Here is a 21,501-nt window from a genome sequence, read left to right as displayed (position 1 = left end):
GGAGTCGTAGAAATATTTTATTAGGACTCTTCCGTCTTTACTTCAATTTTAACAGTTCTGAGGTTGAGGGAAATTATAGGTTGAACACACCTATTTATTAATTAAGCAAGGATCCTAGCACCGTATCACATCCTCAGGTCCGTGTTTTTTCCCTGAAATATGACATATGACAAAGAACGTATGACAATATTTGAAGCCAAAAATCAGAACCCTACATTGAAAGTCGTGTAATAAAGAAAATTCTTGCCTGAGTACAACCAGTCATTTGGTTAACTCAAAGTACATATTTTATAGTTTTGCTACCATTTTAAAAAACCTAGTATTTTAATATGCACTACTATAACTGATTGCAAAAACTACTGAAAACTCACACGTATTAAACCCCCCCAAAATCCCACAGTTATGCTCAGGCTGTGTCACATTTCTTCTCCCCTGAAGAAAACATGTATTTTTTTTAGATATGGATAAAGAGCTAACAACTGGTTGCTAAGCACTGGTTTGTTTTATTTTTCCTTTATGGAGATTTATGTTCATGAGGACTGACTACAGTTACTTTTAATATATCAGGGGACTTCAAAAAGCTTGTGAGAAAATAGAATTAAAGTATAAATTTATTTTGGCATGAAAAAATTTGACATCCATGCAGTTTGTTTATAATATGCATTTTCTATGGATTTTTTTGAAGACTGCTCTTAGTTAGCCACCAAACTACCTGTTTGGCATCAATGGTAACGTAGGAAAACTCTGACCCACCCTCATTTGACTTTAAGCTTGCTACTTACAAAATGAGAGGTGATTTTAAGGCTTTGAATGCTGAATCCTCAACTAAAACTTTTATTTCCTCGTGCTGAATAGAACATAAAAAGATCCATATGAAAACAGTCAAATTCAAATCTGGTAGCCTAAGTTATGGTCCATCCAAATCTGGTACGGATGGATGGATGCTCAGGAACTATAGTTACCAGGTGAACTGATTTACTTTCTTGGTCGCTTTTTTGTGGAACAGATGAAGAGAAATAAGGTGGCAAAGTACTAGTGGGACATTTGGAGACATCCCTAATTTTCTTCCTAAGCCAGTTGGTTCATTAAAAATCTATGCACTTGTGTCTTCTGTGTGAAAATATCCTTACATCACTCATTTCAGAAGTAGGATGCTAGGTGAGTGTTTTTCACAAATACTTTCAGTTAATCATTACTGGAAAAAAAAATTCTCCATACTTTTAGCAACGAAAGAGTACACAACAACATTGGGATATTAATCCCATGGTGCAAGGATTTCCTGCAAAGTACCTTTAATGTGTTTGCATCAGGAGCAAGCATAAGGACGTGCTAATTTTGGCACCATTAAGTTAGGTGTGTAGCAGTACACATCAGACACCAAGTCATCCCAACCAATATTTATCAATGTGAATAGAAATACTGAACAAAAACATAGTTCTGCTAAAGGCTGCATTCACAAACCTATACAGTTCAAAGCAATCTTTTCACAGTTGAGGGCTGCCATTTGGGATTGTTCTGTTAATGATTAAAACAGGATTTAGAAGATAAAATACTTCATTGTTCTTTACTGCTACATACTGAATGTCTAACTTTATAAAACATACCCTCAGCAAATCAAAGTATTTAAGACCAGTGTTTTAAAAACAAAAGAATCACAGCTATGTTACTGTTCAGCAACTCCATTCAAATAAACATTGGTACTGTATTCTTAAAAAACAAAAAAACCCAGCTGAGGCAAAAGCAGAAGCTTGCATTTTGGGTGTCTAAAAGAAACACCCCATGTGCATACTTTAAGACTGCCACCTGCTTCAGTAACTTGGATCTGCCATTTAATCTTCAACAGGTAAAGCATTCTACTGAGAATATAAAAAGTTATAAAAAGGCAATCAGAAAAGATTAAATATTGGTAGGCATGTCAGCTTTCTTTTAATAAAAACAAAAATAGTTACTGTCATCTATTTAAATAAGTATCTTTTGTTATAGAGTGTTCCAGTTATTGAAAAAGGGCCCTTAAAAAACCCAACTGCCTACTATGTCTTTAAACCCTACCCCTCACTCCCCATTGTACACATTTGAGGGCAGAGTCATTTAATGTGCAAACTGGCAAAACAAATGTGGAGGAGAGGGGACTTCTTGAAATGATATGCCCAATCAATTCTTGGTTTATTCTTTTACAATATCAACTTCCAAAAAAGTAAAATAACCAAAGAAGTCTTAAAAATACACAAAACAGACCTTCATCTTTGCATTCCTTTCCAAATAAACACAAAAAAGTATGTACAGCAAGTTTAATATGCAATATGCAAAAGCTCTGTGTTGCTGTTAGCAACCTCTATACCCACCCACCCTCCTTATTCACAAGTGTACCTCTACTAAACACAATTACATCACTAAGCCTGTTAGTTTGAGAGGGTCTTAAATTTGTTAAAATTGGAAAATCTTTGTATAGGGGCTCCACTCATTTGACTCAAGGTTATAGACTTCCACCGTATTTAGAAATTCATTGCCATCAAATCCTCCCACTGCATAAATGGTGTTCCCTACAGTTGCAATCCCAGCGTTGCTCCGTGGTGACGTCATATTTCCCATCATCTTCCATTCATTTCTAGTTGGATCATACATCTCTACACAACTGATGGCATGAGAGCCATCAAAGCCACCACCTACAAACAGCTTTCCTGAAAGAGAAATGAGACAGGGTAAATCTAGAGAGGCTCAAGTGTAAGGAAGAAAATCCTAGGTCTGTCTTTCGCTGCCGCCCCCGCCCCCCATCAGTTGTTTTTAAACAGAAATGCCTGTTCATTCTGTTAAAGTTTTTAAGTGCCTATTAACATGGCAACACACATATTCTGCAAACAGGAGACACAAACTGACTAAAATGAATAAACACCTATTCCCACATGGAACTTGGGCAATGTATAAGGGAATGGGAGGAGAAACAGAAGCAGCAGTAGCTGCATAAACTAGAACCCTCACAAAAGAGACAACTGAGTTCCTCTCATTACCGTCTCAGAGATGAGCACATGAGAGGCACAGAGAAGCTGGCCAGCTCACCTAGGGATGCAGCTACTCAGTGGAAAACCTGAAGAGTTCTGTGTATTGGAATTCCTTAGTCTAGTGCACAGAATGAAGAACTGAAATAAGTTACAGGACAACAGATTTCAGCTAAGTGAAAACATTCTAGTGCTTTATGACTATATAAAATTTTTTGTACAGAAATTTCTTAGGAAAACAGTTCTGACCCTTTTCAAATACACATGCAAAGCAGTTAGTATTTTAGAAGTAATTCCCAATAGATCAAATGTTAGTGCTAAACAATATAGCTTAGAAAAAAAAAATTATCACTGATTCTCAGATTCATTCTATGCATTACTATCACTTGGTCAACCTCTGCCCTTGATCTGAAATACACTGACAAGGCTCACAGGAAGCTGCAGGCCTGTAGGCCCCTTGCTGCTGTGTCTACACACCTGTGCTCTCCCTAGTTATTAAGTCATAAATAAGCTGAACCTTAGCTTTGTTCCAACAAGTTTATATTATGCTAACTACAATTAGACTAAGTTTACTACTTTGGAAAGATCTGTTAGAAGAGTCTACAGGTTTTCATTTCCGACTAGGCATAGCATAGACAATTAGGGATTTGTATTTACTTTGGTTTGCAAATCAGACTATTTAAATTGTGGGTCTATCAACAGGGAAACTCAGAATCCAAGATGATGTATTCTGACTATGGTTTATGGGATAAAATGACTTCAAATTTCATCAAGTGCACCCATCAAAAGGCTGGTGAATTAACATGTTTATCTATCAAGTATTAGTCTCTGACTAAAAATGACATTTCTAAAGGACAAACTGCCAGTCACCACTGCACCAGAAAAGATGGCCGCTTCTGAGTAATTTTCTGGGGATTTTAGAACATTACCACTGTCTATTCTTCATCTCTCCAAATCCCGATACTCACCGTCAAGAACAGCTACTCCAGCTCCTCGCCTAGCCACATTCATGGGAGCAATTAAAGTCCAGGTGTTATTTTCAGGATTATACCGTTCTACTGTATTCAGACAATTCCAAGACTCTGCACCTCCGATTATGTACAAATAACCGCCAAGCTCACAAACTGCAGACTGGTGTCTACCTATAAAAGTCAGTCAAACCAAGATTTACATCTCCTAAAACTCTGAAGTGTGTACTACACATACTGATGATTCACTGGTCTTTGAAAAAAGAAATGAAAATAAATCCTTAAGGGGGGGGGGAATAAATCAACTTACGAATGTTAAGAGGAGCACAGCTTGTCCACAACTTTGTTACAGGATCAAATACATCACAATTTTTCAGTCCTTTCTGACCATATGGATCAGAGCCACCAACAATGTACAATTTTCCATTCAGGGCACACACTCCTATGCAAGTATAAAGTATGGTTATACATTGATAGCTGAATTACCATATTTAAACACTGAGTATCTCAGAAGAAAATTATTACCTGCATTACAACGGTTAGTTCTCAACTCTGGAACAGGAATCCAGTCATCTATATTTGGATCATACATCTCTCCACAACTCAGGTCATCTGAGTGGCCGGTTGAACCACCTACCACATAGAGTTGACCCTGTGCCCACAAGTGAGAGATAAGAACTCTTCCCACTGTGAAGTTATGAGGGAAAAAAGCTAAATATGGGTTGCTTTGTAGCATAATACACTTACCATGAGAACAGCCATTTGAAATCGGGCCCTTGGGGTTCTCATGGGAGCAAGGAAAGACCAATGATCGGTATGTGGATCATAGCATTCAACTGTTCGAAGACACTCCTCTCTGTTATAACCACCTGGTAAAAGAACCACAGAGATTTATGCTTAAAATATTAAACTGAGGGGCCAGCAGATACGTCACGATTCCCACGGGGTTGACTACGGTTAAGTCTCAGACTGGAGGCTTGAAAATCATGCTGGGCATGTGTGCGTGGGTCCCCAGGATCCTGGGGTGAGAATGGAGAAGGGATTAAGGCGTGGCCAGCACCACTGAGTGGGTGATTTCTCACTTTGTCTTTCACGGTCTCTGCCTCTCTCTGGTGAAGCACACATGCCCTACGGCAAAGACCTCTTAAAAAAATAAACTGCCAGTTTCCAGTCCAGAATGATGTAAGTAATCTACACACTAGGAAGAAGTATTTGTAACAGTTGAGAGTAATGTTATTATCGGCATGAGTAAACTGAATGAGTTACATTATCAGCACAAGTACACAGAATAATGTTGGCTTAAAATTAGGAGAAAGATTTATTCACTTTACGGTTTAAAAATCAGACACACTGGAACCAGCAGTTAGCGTAATGGCTATATCATTGGACTCCCATGTAGTCAACTGCGTTTCGAGTCCTGGACCCGGTGGCTTAAACTCACGCCGGGCACGTGTGCTTGCGTGCTCAAGATCCCGAGAGAATGGAGGAAAAGGGATTGCGGCATGGCTATCCCCCCCGGGGGTGATTTCTCGCTTTCTGTCTCTCTATCTATCTGTCTTTCTGGCGAGCGCACGTGCCCTATAGCAAAAAAAAAAAAAAAAAAAAAAAACCCTAACACTGACCTGAAAGGCATACTCAATACTATTGTCTTCTTGGAATGTCATGAAGACATATTAAACTTTCTCTTCCAAAGTGTGTGTGTCAAATTAAGTGTAAATGCCCACAGACAGACGGACCTTCCAACAGGTCCTCCTGTGCTTACCTGCAGCAATGAGTTTGCCATTCATCTCCGCTGTTCCCAGACCCGACCGTGCATACTGCATAGGGGACATGGGCTTTTCTATGAGCTCGTCTGGTTGCATCTCAAAGCTTAAACTCTTGGTTAGTTTTGGAGTACTTGTTGGTGAGCTCTGTGGGCTGTTTCGCCCATGAAGGAAAATTACACAGAATATACCATCCAGCACAGCCAGGCACAAGTAAGTGTTATCTGAAAGCACAAGAGTTCTACATTTAAGATGCAGTTATCACTTTGGGCTGCTGTATGATCCTGAGTAGGACTCCACAGTCTCTAAACCCCGAATGGTTTTCCAGATTCAACTGCTTTTGAGTTTTTCCTCTCAGTCAATTTTTAAGTATTAAATTGACAGCACTCCTTACAAATAGGTAAGTCAAGGACAACCTAACAAACTAGACTTCAATATTTTCAAGATACTTACTTGAAGTCTTTTCCGAAGCAATGATTTTCCATTCATGCTTAGGGCTTTGTACTGTAGCATTTGGAGAAGAGAGACATCCAGAGGAACTGCTACTTATCTGCTTATGGCCATTCTCACGTGGTGGCTTTTTCTGCAAAATCAAAAGGTAGCTACAGAAACCTAGCCAAAGACCACACCTGGTGTACCTTTGTTCCTGAACTACTCCACAACACTGCAAAAACACGCGGTCTCCTTCACCTACATACGACATCTATGGCACAATGAATTCTGCACCAACCAACACTTTCCAATGGACACAAATTGTTGGCATACTTCACTTAATACTGAAACAACTACACCTACAGAATTAGCCTGGTCAGAAAAAGCTCAACATAGACAATCCAAAACACATGCTGCAGACCAAGTATTAGAACACTCGGTAGAAGGGAGGGAAAAAAGCTATAATCAACGTAAGCTCACATCTTTTTTATATTATAGAATCCTCCAAAAGATATTTTAATAAGTTACCTGAGAATGTATTAGCTCACTGCCTCCATGAAAGTGTCAACCCTAACTAAATCATACAGACTGGCTCATACAATGCCAGCAGAAAGTGAGCAGACACAGGATCACCCAAACTCTCTGAAGTGTTTTTTAGGAAAGAAGTGGTAAGTACAAGAAACAGTATTTCTTTTGGGCTACCTTACAGGTATTATAGAGTTGTTTTCTAGACAAAAACTACATTTAAATACAAAAAAAAAATAAAAAATGAAACAATGCAAAAGACAAATATCAAAAATAATATACAGAAACACTAAGGGAGAATGGGCAAAGTTGCCCATTTCCAAATGACAGAGAACTACATGTGTGTGCTCATGTATGAACTGGCTTTGATGGTGGTTTTCTAATTAGTCCTTGCCACTTCCAAGGGATATGATCACATGGAACTGGCAGGGTCCAAGCTACTCTGAGGAACTGCCAAAAGAACAGGTACCACCTTCATATCAGACCAAGTCCAATTAGCCACTTGTTCTGGTCTCCAGGGCCACACCATGGACAAGTAAGATTTCTAATGGAAATTTCTGTTGCTAATGGAAGCAAAGAGCCATGTATCAAGTAATAGAGAAAAGGATCCAGGTAGCTATTTGAACTTATAAAGAAACTACCAGAGGCAGGTCTGGGCACCCTGCAAGTGTGGTTGCAACAGGTAGGCTACGTTGAGAAAAGGCAGAGAATGTATGCTGTCAGAGGGCATGTCACCGAGTCCCATTCGGACACTTGTGAAGTACTTGGGTGTTACCAGGTACCTTATTCACACCTCTCCTTCAATCCTGTGAGGGTGATATTACCTATCCATTTTATGAACAAAAATATTAAAGCTCAGAAGATACACACTGCCTAGGGCGATACAGCTAAAGATAAGGAATTCTGGAAATAAAGTACACCCTTTTAATACTGTAACAGATTGGGTCACAGTACAAAAATACTAGGAGTGAAACGTAAGGCTAGAGATAGCTAACCTCATCTACCTTAGGCAGATAAACCCTATCCCAGTCTGTGAGAAGAGGACTACAGTATTATAAATGGGCGGTGCTTTTACTACAGTAGGAAAACTGTTCTAAAGGTACAGACTAACAGAGAAGAGAGAAGTGAAAGGGAAAGGCATTACGATAATGAAGACTGTTAGTATTATATAATCAATAAGCCTAATACAGTAAGGCAGGTTCACTCCTTTATATGTGAAGCAGATAGATATCCCTAACTTTTTTACATGACTTTTTGGAGACGAATTTGACAATTTAGTCTTCCTTTAAACTTTTTTCTAGCTTTTACAACATAGATTTTAATTGTCTTCCTACCTTTCTAACGGCTTCCTTCTTCAACCCCTTTTCCTATTCGTGAAGCCTACTATATGTCCCCTTACTCATTTCATCATCTCTACTCATGGGATATTATAATAAATCACACATATTAGAATCCATTCATTCTCAGATTCTTCCTTTTCCCTAATTTTCCTAATCTAAATAAATAAATCACTAAGACCTAACTTGGCCTTTGAGTAAGCCATCTTTTTTTTTTTTTTTTAAACTGAGCTATTGCTTGTAGTAGGCTACAATTTGGTCTCACAAATTTTACATCTACCCTCTGTGCCTGGTTCTAAAAATACAAGGAATCCAAAGCAACCATTTTAGAAAGTTAAAAAAATAAATAAATAAAAATCAACTGTAATCTCAGCCCAGGAACTACCACTTATCAATTAACCAGTTGTTTTGGGCCAGCAGGTGGCATGGTGGTTAGGAGTGCTGGACTCCCACATGGCCGACTGTGGTTCAAGACCCAGACCTAGCAGTTTGCTCTCTCTCTCTGGTCAAATTAAAAATGATAATCATAATAAAATTAAAATGAAAGAATCTTTTAAAAAAAACTAACCATATGTCTAAAATTATTAATGAATATACATTTCTTCATTAAAAGGAAATACTGTAATTTACCCAATCAACTACTGAACTGTTGCCGAGTTGAATGTTTGTTACTCAAGTTATGAAATATGTGTTCACATGTTCCATGGCCTGCAGCAGAGTGGCCTGCAAGATAAAGCATGAGCCTTTCTGGTGGCACTTACCTACTTCCCAGTCTCAACCACCTGCAGCTCCATGGGAATCATCCTTACCCAGGCACTCTCTGCTAGCCAACATATCTCCTTTTACCTGCTATGCAAACTCTCCTAAATTAAGACACTCAAATAGTTGCTTCCTCTTTGAATTTCTCTGGCTTCTGTCTTTATTTTCACTACCCTCTTTCCTTCAGGCCTTTTGTATTAGTGAGTATTGTATTACCATCTTTTCTCAGGTCCTGTAACCATAAAGTCTCTTGTACCTTTTTGTGTCCCCACACCAAACACCATGACCTGCCTTCCACTCAACCTTTGCTTGTTGAAAGGTACTTTAAACATGTTATATAATGTTTAGAGTTTAGGGAGTTATCAAAATTTTAAAAATGCACAAACATCAGGACCAGCAGTCAGCTTAATGGCTACGTTGCTGGACTCCCATGTAGCTGACCACGATTCGAGTCCCGGACCCGGTGGATTAAACTCATGCTGAGAGCGTGTGCATGCACGCCCAAGATCCCAAGAGAATGGAGAAGGGATTATGGTGTGGCCATCCTCCTTTGGGGGCGATTTCTCGCTTTCTGTCTCTCTGGCAAGCACACACACCCTATAGCAAAAACCACCCTCCCAAAAAAGACAAAATGCACAAACATGAACAAAGTTCTCAACCAATTCAAATCCAAAACCTTTTAGAAAATAAATTCAGCCACCACCTCCACAGGACACCAGAGAGCTGACACTTGGTAACAAAAGTGCAAAGTGACTACTGAGACTAGAATTTACCTTCCAGTGTTTACAGGAAACACCCCTTAATCTAGATGGACACAAACTCTTTATGGCTCTAGGCCAAATAAAAAGAATGCAAACTGAATGGGTATTTATATTCATGTCAAGCACAGGCAAATTAATCTATGGGTCAGAGGTTAAGGTGCAATTTCCTTTTCCGTGATTGGGAAAGAGCAGAAGGAAAGCCCCCAGGATGCCAGAAATCTGCTCTTTTTGACCTGGCTAGTTCTAGTCTTTACACGGATAGGCTCACTAAATGACACTTACGATCTGTGTACTCTTCTGTATGTTTTCTGTCTATGAACTAAATAAATGTACAGCTGAGATGTTTGTTGTCTGTTAACTGATAATAATGCACCTAATTAAGTCTGTGTTTATCCTCTAAAGGTAGGGAAAAAAATGAAACTGGATTTCATAAAAAGCAAACTAACTCACATAATTAGCACAATGAAATTATACTACACTTTAAATTCATTTTACTCAAGAAACATCTAGGTCAAATTTTAGCATACAATCAACTACTTTCCAGTTTGTTTTAGTCCATCTTAACTAAGTCCATTTCTGATTTCCAGTTGTGAGAGCTCAAAACAGTCAAAATTTCTTTCATAGCCATCGACAATTTAAGGTCTATTAGCTATGTCTGTTGCAAATAACTATTTTTTTGTAATCTAACCAAAATAACAATTCCTATATTGCTTCATCTTATTACCTCCCCCCATTTTTTTACTAGGTGTAAGTCCTACTTTATGAGAAAAAAATATTTTCATGAACTTTCCTAATCTGCTGAGTTACCTTCAAGTGGCAAAAATGCTAGTAGTAAAACTAAGATATGCATGTTTTCTCCCGCAATGTTCTGTCCAGTTATACCAAATGAAGTTCATCCACTTTCCTTCATTAAAGGAAAATTTAAGTACGCTCTAAGGTTGTCTAGTCAAATGTTAACCTGCGTTACCTCAGACTGTGCAATGTGTACCTGCACAAACTGAATGTGGTCATCATCACTGCCAAACACCTCAGCCTGTCCATCTAGTAGGTTCCCATCAAGCAGCTTGTGATCAGCTGAGTAGTACAAGGTTTGAACCTGCAAAACAGCAACAGAACACCCATGTGGCTACTGTCACCATGGCTACTACACTAGTACGCAGACTGCACAAACGCCTCAAGGTAACCTCCAGTGGGCTGCGTGAGCTTCTTCACATCTTATTCTGGCGGGATCCCGAAGTAAAGAAACATACATGTCATAGTGGTAAAAAATTTAAATGCAAAGCCAAAAAAAAAAAAACAAAAACAAAATCAAATACAAAATCTTCTCACACTGGCTGAGGCATCCTTGGCTTGATTAGCTTGAAAGAAATCTTCATTTTTTTTTCATAGCTTCTATTACACATCATTAAGAAAAAAAAAAGGCACTAGTACAATATACAGGCTCCTAAACAATATACATATTTACAATAAAATACTGAATATGGTTTACACCTTTGAAGACAAGAAGTCTGACTGCATAAACATATTTCTCCTGTAGGTAATGTCAAGAAAAGCAGATAAAGAAAAAATAAATGCCAAAAATTTAAGCAAATATAGAGATATCTCCCCTGACAGATGCAAATACAGGGCAAATGCATCTGATTTTGAAGTGGGAAGTCACAGGGGATTTAAAGATTATCTGTTAGCCTTTTCAGAACATAATGATGTCAGTGTTTTCCAGACCTAACAGATCTGGTAAGCCCTTTGCGACTTCAGAAGGCTTAAGTGGAGTGGTTCTGTGCTCCACCTGCACATTTTTAATTCCCATCATTTCTCCATCACTGCTGTTTCTCTTGTGTTTTTAAAAAGTAGCCCAAGTTAAGTGAGTGAGTGCATGTGTATGAACAACACCATTGAAAAACACAAAGCTTTAAAGATAAGAATCCTGTAAAGGAGTAAACACCATTAAATCATCATCGTTCTCTGCCCACAGCGGATTTTTCTTAGGAGAACTGGGGCAGGACTGCTGCTTCTGTACGTGTCAATACACTTGAGGTTTCTTCTTGTTTCTTCAGTCTTGGGTATCCTAGTTTTGTTAATAAACCTATGGGGAGATAAATCAATGGGGAGGAACAACCATTAGAAGCTTTTACCTACTTGTCAAATTTAAAGCAAAAACCTGTGAAGAAAAATTAAGAATCTACAGAAAATTTCAGTACCACCTCCCATTTCTAAAGCAAATTACATGCTACTTTAAAGAAAGTTAACAGCACATAATAAGCAAAGAAATAAAAAATAAAAAAAGAAAAGCAGAAGACCAAACTGAACAGTTCATTCAGCTCACCTGGACACCCCCCCTGTTTCTCAGCTTAGGGGTACCTATAGCAAAATTTAAATTCTTTAGGGTCATGGTTATAAAATAAAAGTGAAAGGGAATCCTTCATGTTATAGCAAAATAACTTTTAAGAATGGTTGAATCCCATTTGCTTTAAAACTAACCTCTTCCATCAGCTCTTCCAGACTGTCTCCATTCTCCCAGATGCTGCGCTGTACCCAGTTGATTACCTTTGTGTACAATTTGCCATTGCTGGGCAGGCAAACGTTATCTTCAAGCATCACCTCCAGCTAGAATTGGGGACAGATGACATACAAGTCAATGCTCATCTTCCAGGTCTCAGCTTCATTCTCAATTTTACAACTACGAGATGTCCAGTTGCACACCACACACACTAATTCTGAAGGCAACCAATACTCAAAAACAAAGAAAGTATATCAACTTGTAATTAGTAACCCACGACACTCTGAAGAATAACAAGTTTCAATATATGATTGTTCTTACAACCATTACTCACTTGCTTGAAGCAAAGATTCTGGGCCTAGAACTAAACAGTGTCACTCTGTCCACAGATTTTACTTCTTACCTTTAGCCGTGGAAGCTTAAGAAACTCCTCCTCTTCTGAAATTTGTAACAAATGCTCCTGAATATAAGCATCGACCTTATTCAACAAACGGGAGTCTCCCATACAACTTGCAAAATTTCGGTAGGAGATGCAGCTGGTCACATCCATTCTAGATAGTAAATAATCGCCACAAACCTTGGAAAATAAACACACAAGTGCCCACATTTACATTTTTTATCCAACAAATATTTAATGTTCAGTGTATAAGTATTATGGGAAGACATAAAGACAAATCAAAACTGCTGTCTTAATACAATTTAAGTGGGAATGTAATATACATACAAATAACAAATATCAAAGAATGCCATCCAAATGTGGTTAAGATTTTTAAGGAGTGGGGCAACAAAGTAAAGTGCTATGTAGGTTCTGGTAAGTATTTTCTACTAGAATAACTAGGTAATGCTTAAGAACATACACAGGAGAGAATACTGATGCTGAATGTGAGAGAAGTAGGAAAGATACTGCAAACAGTTTGGCTGGAGCAAAATGTAGGATGACCAGGAAATCATTGTGGAATAACAGCATCTATATAAGGGAGAACGTGGAATGCCATCTCAGGGACTTTTGCCATAAACCATAGGAATTTTTTTTTTTTTTTTTTTTTTGGCTATAGGGCACGTATGCTCGCCAGAGACAGAAAGTGACAAATCACACCCCTTCTCCTCCTCCATTCTCACCTTGGGCACGCATGCACACGTGCCCGGCATGAGTTTTAATTCACCAGGTCCAGGACTTGAACTGCGGGAGGTCTAATGACGTAACCATTATGCCATCTGCTGGTCCCAAGCCATAGGATTTTTTTTTAATAGACCATAGATTAGTCTGAACACCCATCATGTCAAGAATTCATAGAGAATAGGTTCCAGAAGCTCAGGCTTCTTTCCATTGGTTCTCACACAGTGGCTTCTCTGGGTGGAGCAGGCTGGCACTCAGTTGGACCCAGGTACCTTTCTCTTTGGCTTCCTTCTTTCTCTGGCCATTTTCCTTCACACGTTTTAGGAAGCTATCTCTGCTCTTAGAATGCTTAATATGCTTAATACGCACATTAATTCTCTGGGCAAGAATCTCGCCCTTAACTTGTTTGTTCACAACAATGCCAACAGCATGCTGGGTAGCAGTGTAGACTCTTCCTGTTTTGCCATGGAAACATTTGTGGAGCATTCCTTTTTGAACAGTACCTGTTGCCTTGATGTCTACAATATCACCTTTCTTGTAGATTCACATATATGTTGCCAAAGGAACCACCCCATGTTTTCTAAAAGGCCTAGAGAACATTATACTGGGTGCCTCTCCTCTTTCTCTTTTGCGTTTTTGGTTAATTACTAGAAGATGGCGATTCTAGTCAATAGGCCCAAACCATAGGATTTTTTTTTTTTTTTTTAACCATAGGATTTTTGAGCAAAGTGACAGCATTAGAAGAACCAGAAAACTAAGCTTTTCCCTAAAAGGCCACACCGTAAGTATGTTAGGCTGGGGTCATACTGCCGGTCACCACTCAACCATCACTGTTGCTAAGAAGCAGCTGCAGATCACATGTAAACGGATGCACATAGCTGTATTCAAATAAACTTTTATAAAATGAGCAGCTGGCCTGTAGCCTTTGGCTTACTGACCCTGCCCTCTCCCCTTTAGATGATTAAATGCCTTTTCTCCCTATGAATTATGTAAAGCACTTCTCACTGGAATTAAATTCTAGTAGAAGTATTTTTAAAGAGGAATGTAGAAGTATTAGAAAATGGAGAACTGATCAGTTATTAACTCTTGAGAAAAACTGATGAATATTAATTCATGCTATATAGACTGACACAGCCACCCTATCAGAGAAAACCAGGGAATGAACAAGATTGTAGTACAAATTATCCTTCTGAAATCTTGCTACATTGTTATAGCTGAACAGTTAAAATAACATATATAGTTCTCTGGGGGACAAAAGGAGCATTTTCAAATTCTTGAGAGTAGCAACATGTTTTATGATGCATTCTACACTCTCCTCACACAAGACAACACTCCCAAGGAACAGGAACAGTACGCTTATGTGTTACTTCTGATGCCCTACCTGCTTCACTCGGTCCATCTTCAGCTTTTTTGCTGCAGAGTAAACATCTTTTACTAATTCCTTATCGGCTTTCAACCTATTAAAAAAAAAGTTCTTTATCATTCATGATACTAATACCTTAAAAGAGATAATTAATTTAAATGTTAATATATTTAGAAAGTCTTGGAATTTCCTGATGATATTCCCTAATTTTATGGTTGACTGCAAAATACTTACTGAGCAGTGTAGGCATAATTCAACAAGACTTCAACAGCTTCTGGATTGAGATCATCAAATTTAACATGAGAAACTCCATGAGGATCACTATCACTATTAAAGATTTCAAATAAATAGGGACTGCAGCAAGCCAGTACTGCTCTGTGTGCTAACATCTCATGGCCACAGACCTGAAATCATGAATTAAAATTAGAAGTATTATGGACTATATACTTCTCAGCTAACTACTACATCAGAGTCCTTTAGCTTACATTTCTAGGTAAAGCGTACTTTTTAAAAAAGTCACTTCATTAGATGCCTATAACAAAGAAAATTCCAGGAACTTATGGCTTTTAGTAATAAAAGATCAATTCTGTAAGTTTCCAATTAAGTTTTAAATACCTGAAGTCGGACATCACAGAACTGGCCACTTTTCCTCAGGGCATTTAATTTGGCAACAGAAGACTCAATAAAATTTTCATCTTCAAACATCAGATATCCGTTGGGAATCATTTTTCCTGTAAATTTGGCTAAATAGCAGAAAAAGAGTTAAGTTACTTAATTTTTTCAGTTTCCTTAATTTGACTACTCTTCAAAATTATACATCATCAAGATTTGGATGAGGAAAATTGTCTAACATCTTTTCTGCCTAAAACACACACCTAAAGGTTTACTAAGTCTTGTCATAGTATCTACAAATATTCTGAAATATAAAAGGTAGGGAGATTTAAAAAGATAAACTTTTATCCTGTACTTTTTGGAAATTCCACATATTCTAAATCAGTTCTCTCATAAGACATATTAGAAACTTACGTTCTTCAAAATTTTTAAAAAACTTATTTATCTGTTGTGACTTAAAAAAAATTTATTATTATTATACATTCAATTGCTATACATCATTTAGTTTGACAGTCTTTAAATATTTTTGCACTTTACTTGCAAACAACTGACTAATGGCTTAATAGGAGGGGTTGGCTCTAAAGCCCAGCAGTGAAGGAAACCAAATCCTACAAGGTTGACTGCAGTTCAAATCCTGCCCTGATGACTTCTCAAAGTGGTGGGGTGCTTCTCCCCTTTTCCTCTCTAGCTAGAGCTCATTCCCTTGGGCAATAAATTTAAATAAAAAACAAAAAAAAAAAACCACAGGAATAGAAGATTTCAGTTTGGAGCAACTGACTTAAAAGTTAAAATACTTTACAGAAAGAAAAATATTAAGATGTTTTCCATATTCAAATGATTATCAAGTTCTCTGTCTTTTTAATCATTATGAAAGGCTATTACAGTACTCAGCGCAGTGTTCAGAAAAACAGTATGTCTTAGACCTGGGCTGGGCACTTAATATTCTTACCTCCTATATTGCTGAGAAATGTTTTTCTGGGAACTCTTAAATAATCCAAGGACAAAGGAGTGTTAAAAACGCAGCACTTCGTCGAGGTTTGAAGACAGGTGGCAAAAGTGAAGGCAGATGTGTCTTAAGCTCTAACGGCGATTCCAAAACTATCAGGCTTGAAAATGATGTAATCAAGTCCTTAAAAGCTATAGACACCAGTTTCTTCTGTGATAGTGATACATCATAATCTGCAACAATGACAGAGTCAAGTTAGATACTCAGACTCATCCAAGACTGTCACTGACCTAGGTAGAGCACACCAGGCAGAGCAAGTCCTAATCTTAAAGAGATTTTGAACAAGAATTAAAGCACAAACACAAACATTGGTTAAGGTTAGTATTTTTTACATTAGACTCCAACTAATATGAAAACATGTGACGTGTCTGTTCTTAGGTGGCAGCAAACCACCTTTGGCCATTATTCTAAACATGTACACACTGTTGTCATCCATCAGATACACTGTTGCATTATCTGTGGCACTTCTCACCCTGTGGGCCTCTTCCCACCCTGCGGGCCTCTTCCCACCCTGCGTGCCCTTGCTCAAGTTGTACTCTCTGCCTGAACGCCCTGAACCCAGCCTCTGCTAGATGGCAATTTACAGTCATCCAGCCTCTGTCACATCCCCCCAGATGGGAAGTATTTTCTCCCCAGGCTGCACAAAGAGCCCTCTCTGACAGGTATGGATGACCTTCCAGCTGGTCTGCCAGGCTGTGCTTGCACGTCCCACCTATTATCCTAGATTCAAGCCCCCATGGAGGCAAATCTCCTGACTTGCTCATGTTTGGTATCTATCTCATCTACTCCCTACCATGACTAACTCAGATTTTTGAACATAAGAAGTAAAATTTGTTGAGATAAACTAAATAAGAAAATATTGATGTATGATCATTTTTCTCACACATGGTAAAAAAATACCAATGGAATAATTGTGATTCAAACCAAATCCTTAAGTTAATCAGTTCTCCTACCTATTCTTTTGCCTTCATTTTCACATGTCAATTACAGCATCAGATCCGAATAGTACTTATTCAGGAAAAATTAAGTAAGAAAGCATGGGAAACATATGCATACCTTTAAAAACGGGCATCTTAAAATGACCTGGATTTGCCTTTTAAAGCAATCAAACCTACAATTCTAAGTCTAGCAATTATTATGTCACAGTGACCCCCAATTCTAATTCAACAAACCTCTGTGTTAAGTTCAACATGCGCACAACCTGTAAGAGAGCTGGATCCCACATGCTCACTGGTTTCTCTATAACTTAGGTTTCATTTCAAGAAAATTTGAATATTCCAGTTCAGGCTGGGATTGTCGTCAGTGCTTACCCTTGAGTTAGAACTATACCATACCATCATGTAATACTGATTTCTTTTGGACTAAATTTTCATCTAGATTAATCCAGTTTTTCTTAAGAAACTAGTTTCAACAAATGTTTTCCAAACACACAATTCATGTACACAGAGAGAATATGCTATCCTAAATTTATTCAGCCAAACTGAAACTAAGCTCAAACTAAGAGACTCTTTGGATATATGTTGAGGTGGCCAGTCCACAGGGCATAATTGGCAATGCGCCTCACTACAGTCATGAGCTGAAACGGAGGGAAACCCTCCTGCAAATCATGTTGATATGATTAAAATACATCCTTTTAAAAGCTAAAAAAACATAATATGGAGATTTAGAACTATTTTAAACTTTTACAAGTTTTATTCAGTATTTGTGATCTTGTCTTGCCAATAACAAAAATGAGATCTTTTCATTATATTTGACAAATTGGATATTTTGTATTACATTTATTTTGGAGAAAAAAATAGATCATTAAAATGACTAGCCGGTCAAGAATACTGCTTTCAGTTCTACAATGGAATGGATCTACTTTTAGTAATTTGTCTTTAGTACAAGGCTTTAATACGAATCTTTTCTCTTTAATATTTACTGATAGTACAACATTATTTGATTTGAAAAGCCAGCTCAAATCTGAGTGGCATTTAACTCAACACAAATGTGATTACATTATTGTTCTAACTGTACTATGTCCCTACTCCCACTCATTCCCAAGATTGGAGGGGGGTCATATCAACTCTGCCTGCAAAGGTTCACACTCATTGTCATTAAAGTACGCTTGAGCGACTCAAGAGTTTTAAAACTACCCTCAAAATTCACAGAAAGCCTTATCTGACTTACAAATCTTAAGCATAATAAATAGTGGAATAAAAAAGGTTTTTTTGTTTTGTCTTGTTCCCTAGTGTACAAGAAAAGAGTCATAAGGGAGAAATTAAACTGCTTTAGTAACATTCACAAGTTCCCACATCTCTGAAAGTTTAGCTTAACTAAAATATGACTCAACAGCATCTTATCAAACAGCTGTAAAAAAAAGGCAGGTACAATTTTCTCTCTCCCCCAATTCTTCTGGGGCCTTCTGGAGCAAGATAAAACATTATCAACAAACTTTCAAAGTGTTCTTAGCACTCTTAAAGCCTCAAGGCAAATTACAAATATCCAAGTTTAAAGGCAATTTTTTGAGGGCCGTCAACCCGCACAAGAAGTGAACTCTTTTTTTTTTTTTGGACCATAAGGAATGTGCACTAGCCCAAGAAAGAAAGAGAGAGGGAAAGTGAAAAATCATCCCCTAGGTAGGATGGCCACCCCACCATCCCTGCTCTTCCATTCTCCTGGGATTTGGGGCATGCACACACATGTGCCCAGCGAGATTTTCAAGCTGCTGGTCTGGGACTCGAACTGTAGTTGACCATGTAGGAATCCAGCACCTTAACCACCACATCACTTGCTGGCTCCACAATGAACTAAAAGGAGAGATTTAATAATACAAAGTAAATCAACAGATCTTTTTAAAAAGATGTCAGTCACCCTTAAAACCACTATCACCATCCACCTAGATCAAAATTCATCACACTCCCTCGCTTGCTCCATTCTTTAACCTCAGTTTTGTATTCTTTCACTGTGACACAAATATCTATGACACCAAACACATGGCAGGCACAAAATGGAGTGGAATGCTCCCTTCACCATGGAGTTATCAGTTTCCCAGCCCAGACCCCTTCACAGGCCGGCCAGGAAGACATACACCAAGCAGGGAAGACAGCTTGAACATTCAAAGGGAAAGAAGGTATCATGGCTGGTATACTCCAGAAACTGCAGCTATTTTGGTCTCAATATGACTGTTGATTTTGCAGGATGCACACGGTAAATACTGGGGGGAAGAAGTAAGAGGACCAATAATTCTAAGGTTTAAACAGTGCTAAGTTTGGAGAGCAGATGACATTGATTTAAGCAAGAAAGCAAAGGTCATTCCAGCAGAAATGTGAGGGGTGACCTGGGGGAATGGGGGAACCAGCAGGGCAAGTCAGTAATGTCCTGACCCTAACGAAGGCAGGGGGAGACTTCAGATATTTTCACTTGGATATGTGGTGTCATTATCAAAACCAATATAAAAGTTAAGAATTCCAGAAAATGTAACATACAGTCATATTTAGTTTACTGCACAGAGAAGGAAGAATTTGGTCTAGAACATTCTAAAGCTGAGATACCTGTTGAGCATTCAGATTGATACCCAAAGTATAAGAATCCTAATCTAAAGTACAGGTTTAGAAATGATTACAAAGTGGTAAGTGAAGTTTACAATACAGATAGACATGTATTCTCTGTGGTTCTAACAAAAAACCAGAAATTGCTCCCTTACTCACAATACCTCAGCTGACACTCTAGCACAACACATAATGGGAGGATTCCTGTGTAAACATACTGCTGAAAAGTCGACCAGAGAACTTTTTAGGGGTATTTTACCTTAGCATCAATGACTAAGATAGTTTCTTAACAGAAAACATTCTAAAAACTTGCAAAAAACTACATCAATTGCCATCTAAAATAATCAAGCATGAAAAACGAAATCCCATCTCCCAAAACACAAGCAGCCAAGAAGACTCGACATTTTAAAAAATTTATCATTACAATATATGTTTAAAATTTGCTATATGGCACATGCTCCCATGAGAAAACGTGAGAAAGCAAGCTGCCAAGTCTGGGATTCGAACTACAGTTAACCATGTGGGAGTCCAGAGCTTCAACCACAACGCCATCTGCTGTCCCCTAGACTAATTTAAAAGATTAAAACCTGAAAATTGGGAGGGGGGTAAGGGAGGGTATACATTGAGGGTTAGAATGAACAGAACTGCAAAGGAATAAAATGGCTACAGAGCTTTAATTTAACTAGAAATTTCATCTGTTGGTCAAGTCCTGGGGGGGTGGGGGAGAGAACATTCCAGATCTCCCTCTGGTCAGTGGCTCAAGTCCAGTTTACCTCCAGCTACCAAATTATAGACCTCCACTAAGTAGCTTGCCAACTCGGTTCAGCCTTGCACCCTTTATCTGTACTATTCCCAAAGCAACTGCTGGATTTAGGATTATCAAAGGAAAATAGGGCCTGTGGTAGTCCAGTCCACGCTGCACTTGCTCACTTGGTAAGACTATACTACCAGGCTTCCAGAATGGTCATTTACTACTGCACCGGAGAACCAGTATACAAAATCTCGAAGAACAGCTTGCTGCCAGGGTGTTCCAACCCTCCATCACTGTCAAGACTTCGGTAAACAAAACTCGCCTTTTGGGCAACTGACTTCTCGTTTGAGATGTCAGCTGTCTTAAACCGACAGGTTTGCCTACTACACATCGGAGAGAGGTAAATGTATGGCTAAAGCACTTGTAGCTCGATTGTAGCTCAACGACCGATTGAGTTACCCAACATTCGACCCCCGGTCTGATACCGATACCCTTCTCTCACCAAGAGCTTATAAGCAAAGACGTCTGCAAAAACCGTGAAAGGACGGCAGAAGAGTAAGCCTCACCACCATTTTTTTGTTTTGTTTTGTTTTGGTAAAGAAGAAAGTGGCAGGCTCCCCAAAGTGGCCGGCCCAGCGGGCCCAGGCCTCCGGCGCCCGCGCGCGCGGCCCGGCCCGCGCCCTCGGGAGGCGGCTAGGCTAGACGTCCGGCGCCCGCACACCCCCGCCCGGGATTGGCCGGCCCCGCAGTCATTCAAGGCCGACACGTCAGGGCAGCCGCTCCCTCCCTCCTCCCGCCCCCTTCTCCGCGCGCTTGGCAAGAAAAGCGGGCAACGTGGAGCGGGAACAAAGGACCCCGCGGCCCACGGCAGTCGGTGCCACCCCACCCTAAGACCAGGGCACCGACGCGGCCCGGGGCCGGCCTCCCGCCCGCACGCGCCGGCTCCCGGGAGGTCTCGCCGAGCAGAACCCAGACTCCGGGCAAACGCGACGCGAGACGTCCGTCCGGCAGCGAGGACGCAGATTCCCGCGTCCCCCTCCCCGCCCCGCAGCGCCCGGACCTGGGCCCCAGGACCCCCGCAGGAACC

The 21,501-nt window shown here is 39.3% G+C and overlaps 1 protein-coding gene across 4 annotated transcripts in view; it reads right to left on the bottom strand.

Moving 5' to 3' along the window:
• Positions 1-1,275: 1,275 nt before the first annotated feature.
• IVNS1ABP (influenza virus NS1A binding protein) overlaps positions 1,276-21,501 on the bottom strand; it is a 20,675-nt gene continuing 449 nt past the window's right edge. Inside the window, exons 2-15 of one of the 4 annotated variants that reach the window (XM_006143864.3) lie at positions 16,077-16,306; positions 15,131-15,258; positions 14,750-14,919; positions 14,534-14,609; positions 12,439-12,612; positions 12,017-12,142; positions 10,527-10,634; positions 6,178-6,307; positions 5,724-5,948; positions 4,709-4,830; positions 4,487-4,613; positions 4,272-4,403; positions 3,962-4,135; positions 1,276-2,678 (exon numbers count right to left, since the gene is read on the bottom strand). In XM_006143864.3, coding sequence (XP_006143926.1) covers positions 2,425-2,678; positions 3,962-4,135; positions 4,272-4,403; positions 4,487-4,613; positions 4,709-4,830; positions 5,724-5,948; positions 6,178-6,307; positions 10,527-10,634; positions 12,017-12,142; positions 12,439-12,612; positions 14,534-14,609; positions 14,750-14,919; positions 15,131-15,241 — 1,929 coding nt within the window. In that variant the 5' untranslated portion in view covers positions 15,242-15,258; positions 16,077-16,306 and the 3' untranslated portion in view covers positions 1,276-2,424. Of the gene's footprint in view, positions 2,679-3,961; positions 4,136-4,271; positions 4,404-4,486; positions 4,614-4,708; positions 4,831-5,723; positions 5,949-6,177; positions 6,308-10,526; positions 10,635-11,480; positions 11,622-12,016; positions 12,143-12,438; positions 12,613-14,533; positions 14,610-14,749; positions 14,920-15,130; positions 15,259-16,076; positions 16,307-21,501 lie in introns of those variants that run through there. The other 3 variants (XM_027770079.1, XM_027770080.1, XM_006143865.3) reach the window with 3 other exon arrangements.

Source organism: Tupaia chinensis, unplaced genomic scaffold (genome assembly GCF_000334495.1).
Source record: "Tupaia chinensis unplaced genomic scaffold, TupChi_1.0 Scaffold000112_1, whole genome shotgun sequence".
In the NCBI taxonomy this organism is placed as follows: Eukaryota; Metazoa; Chordata; class Mammalia; order Scandentia; family Tupaiidae; genus Tupaia; species Tupaia belangeri.
This window is presented reverse-complemented; position numbering and strand designations above follow the sequence as displayed.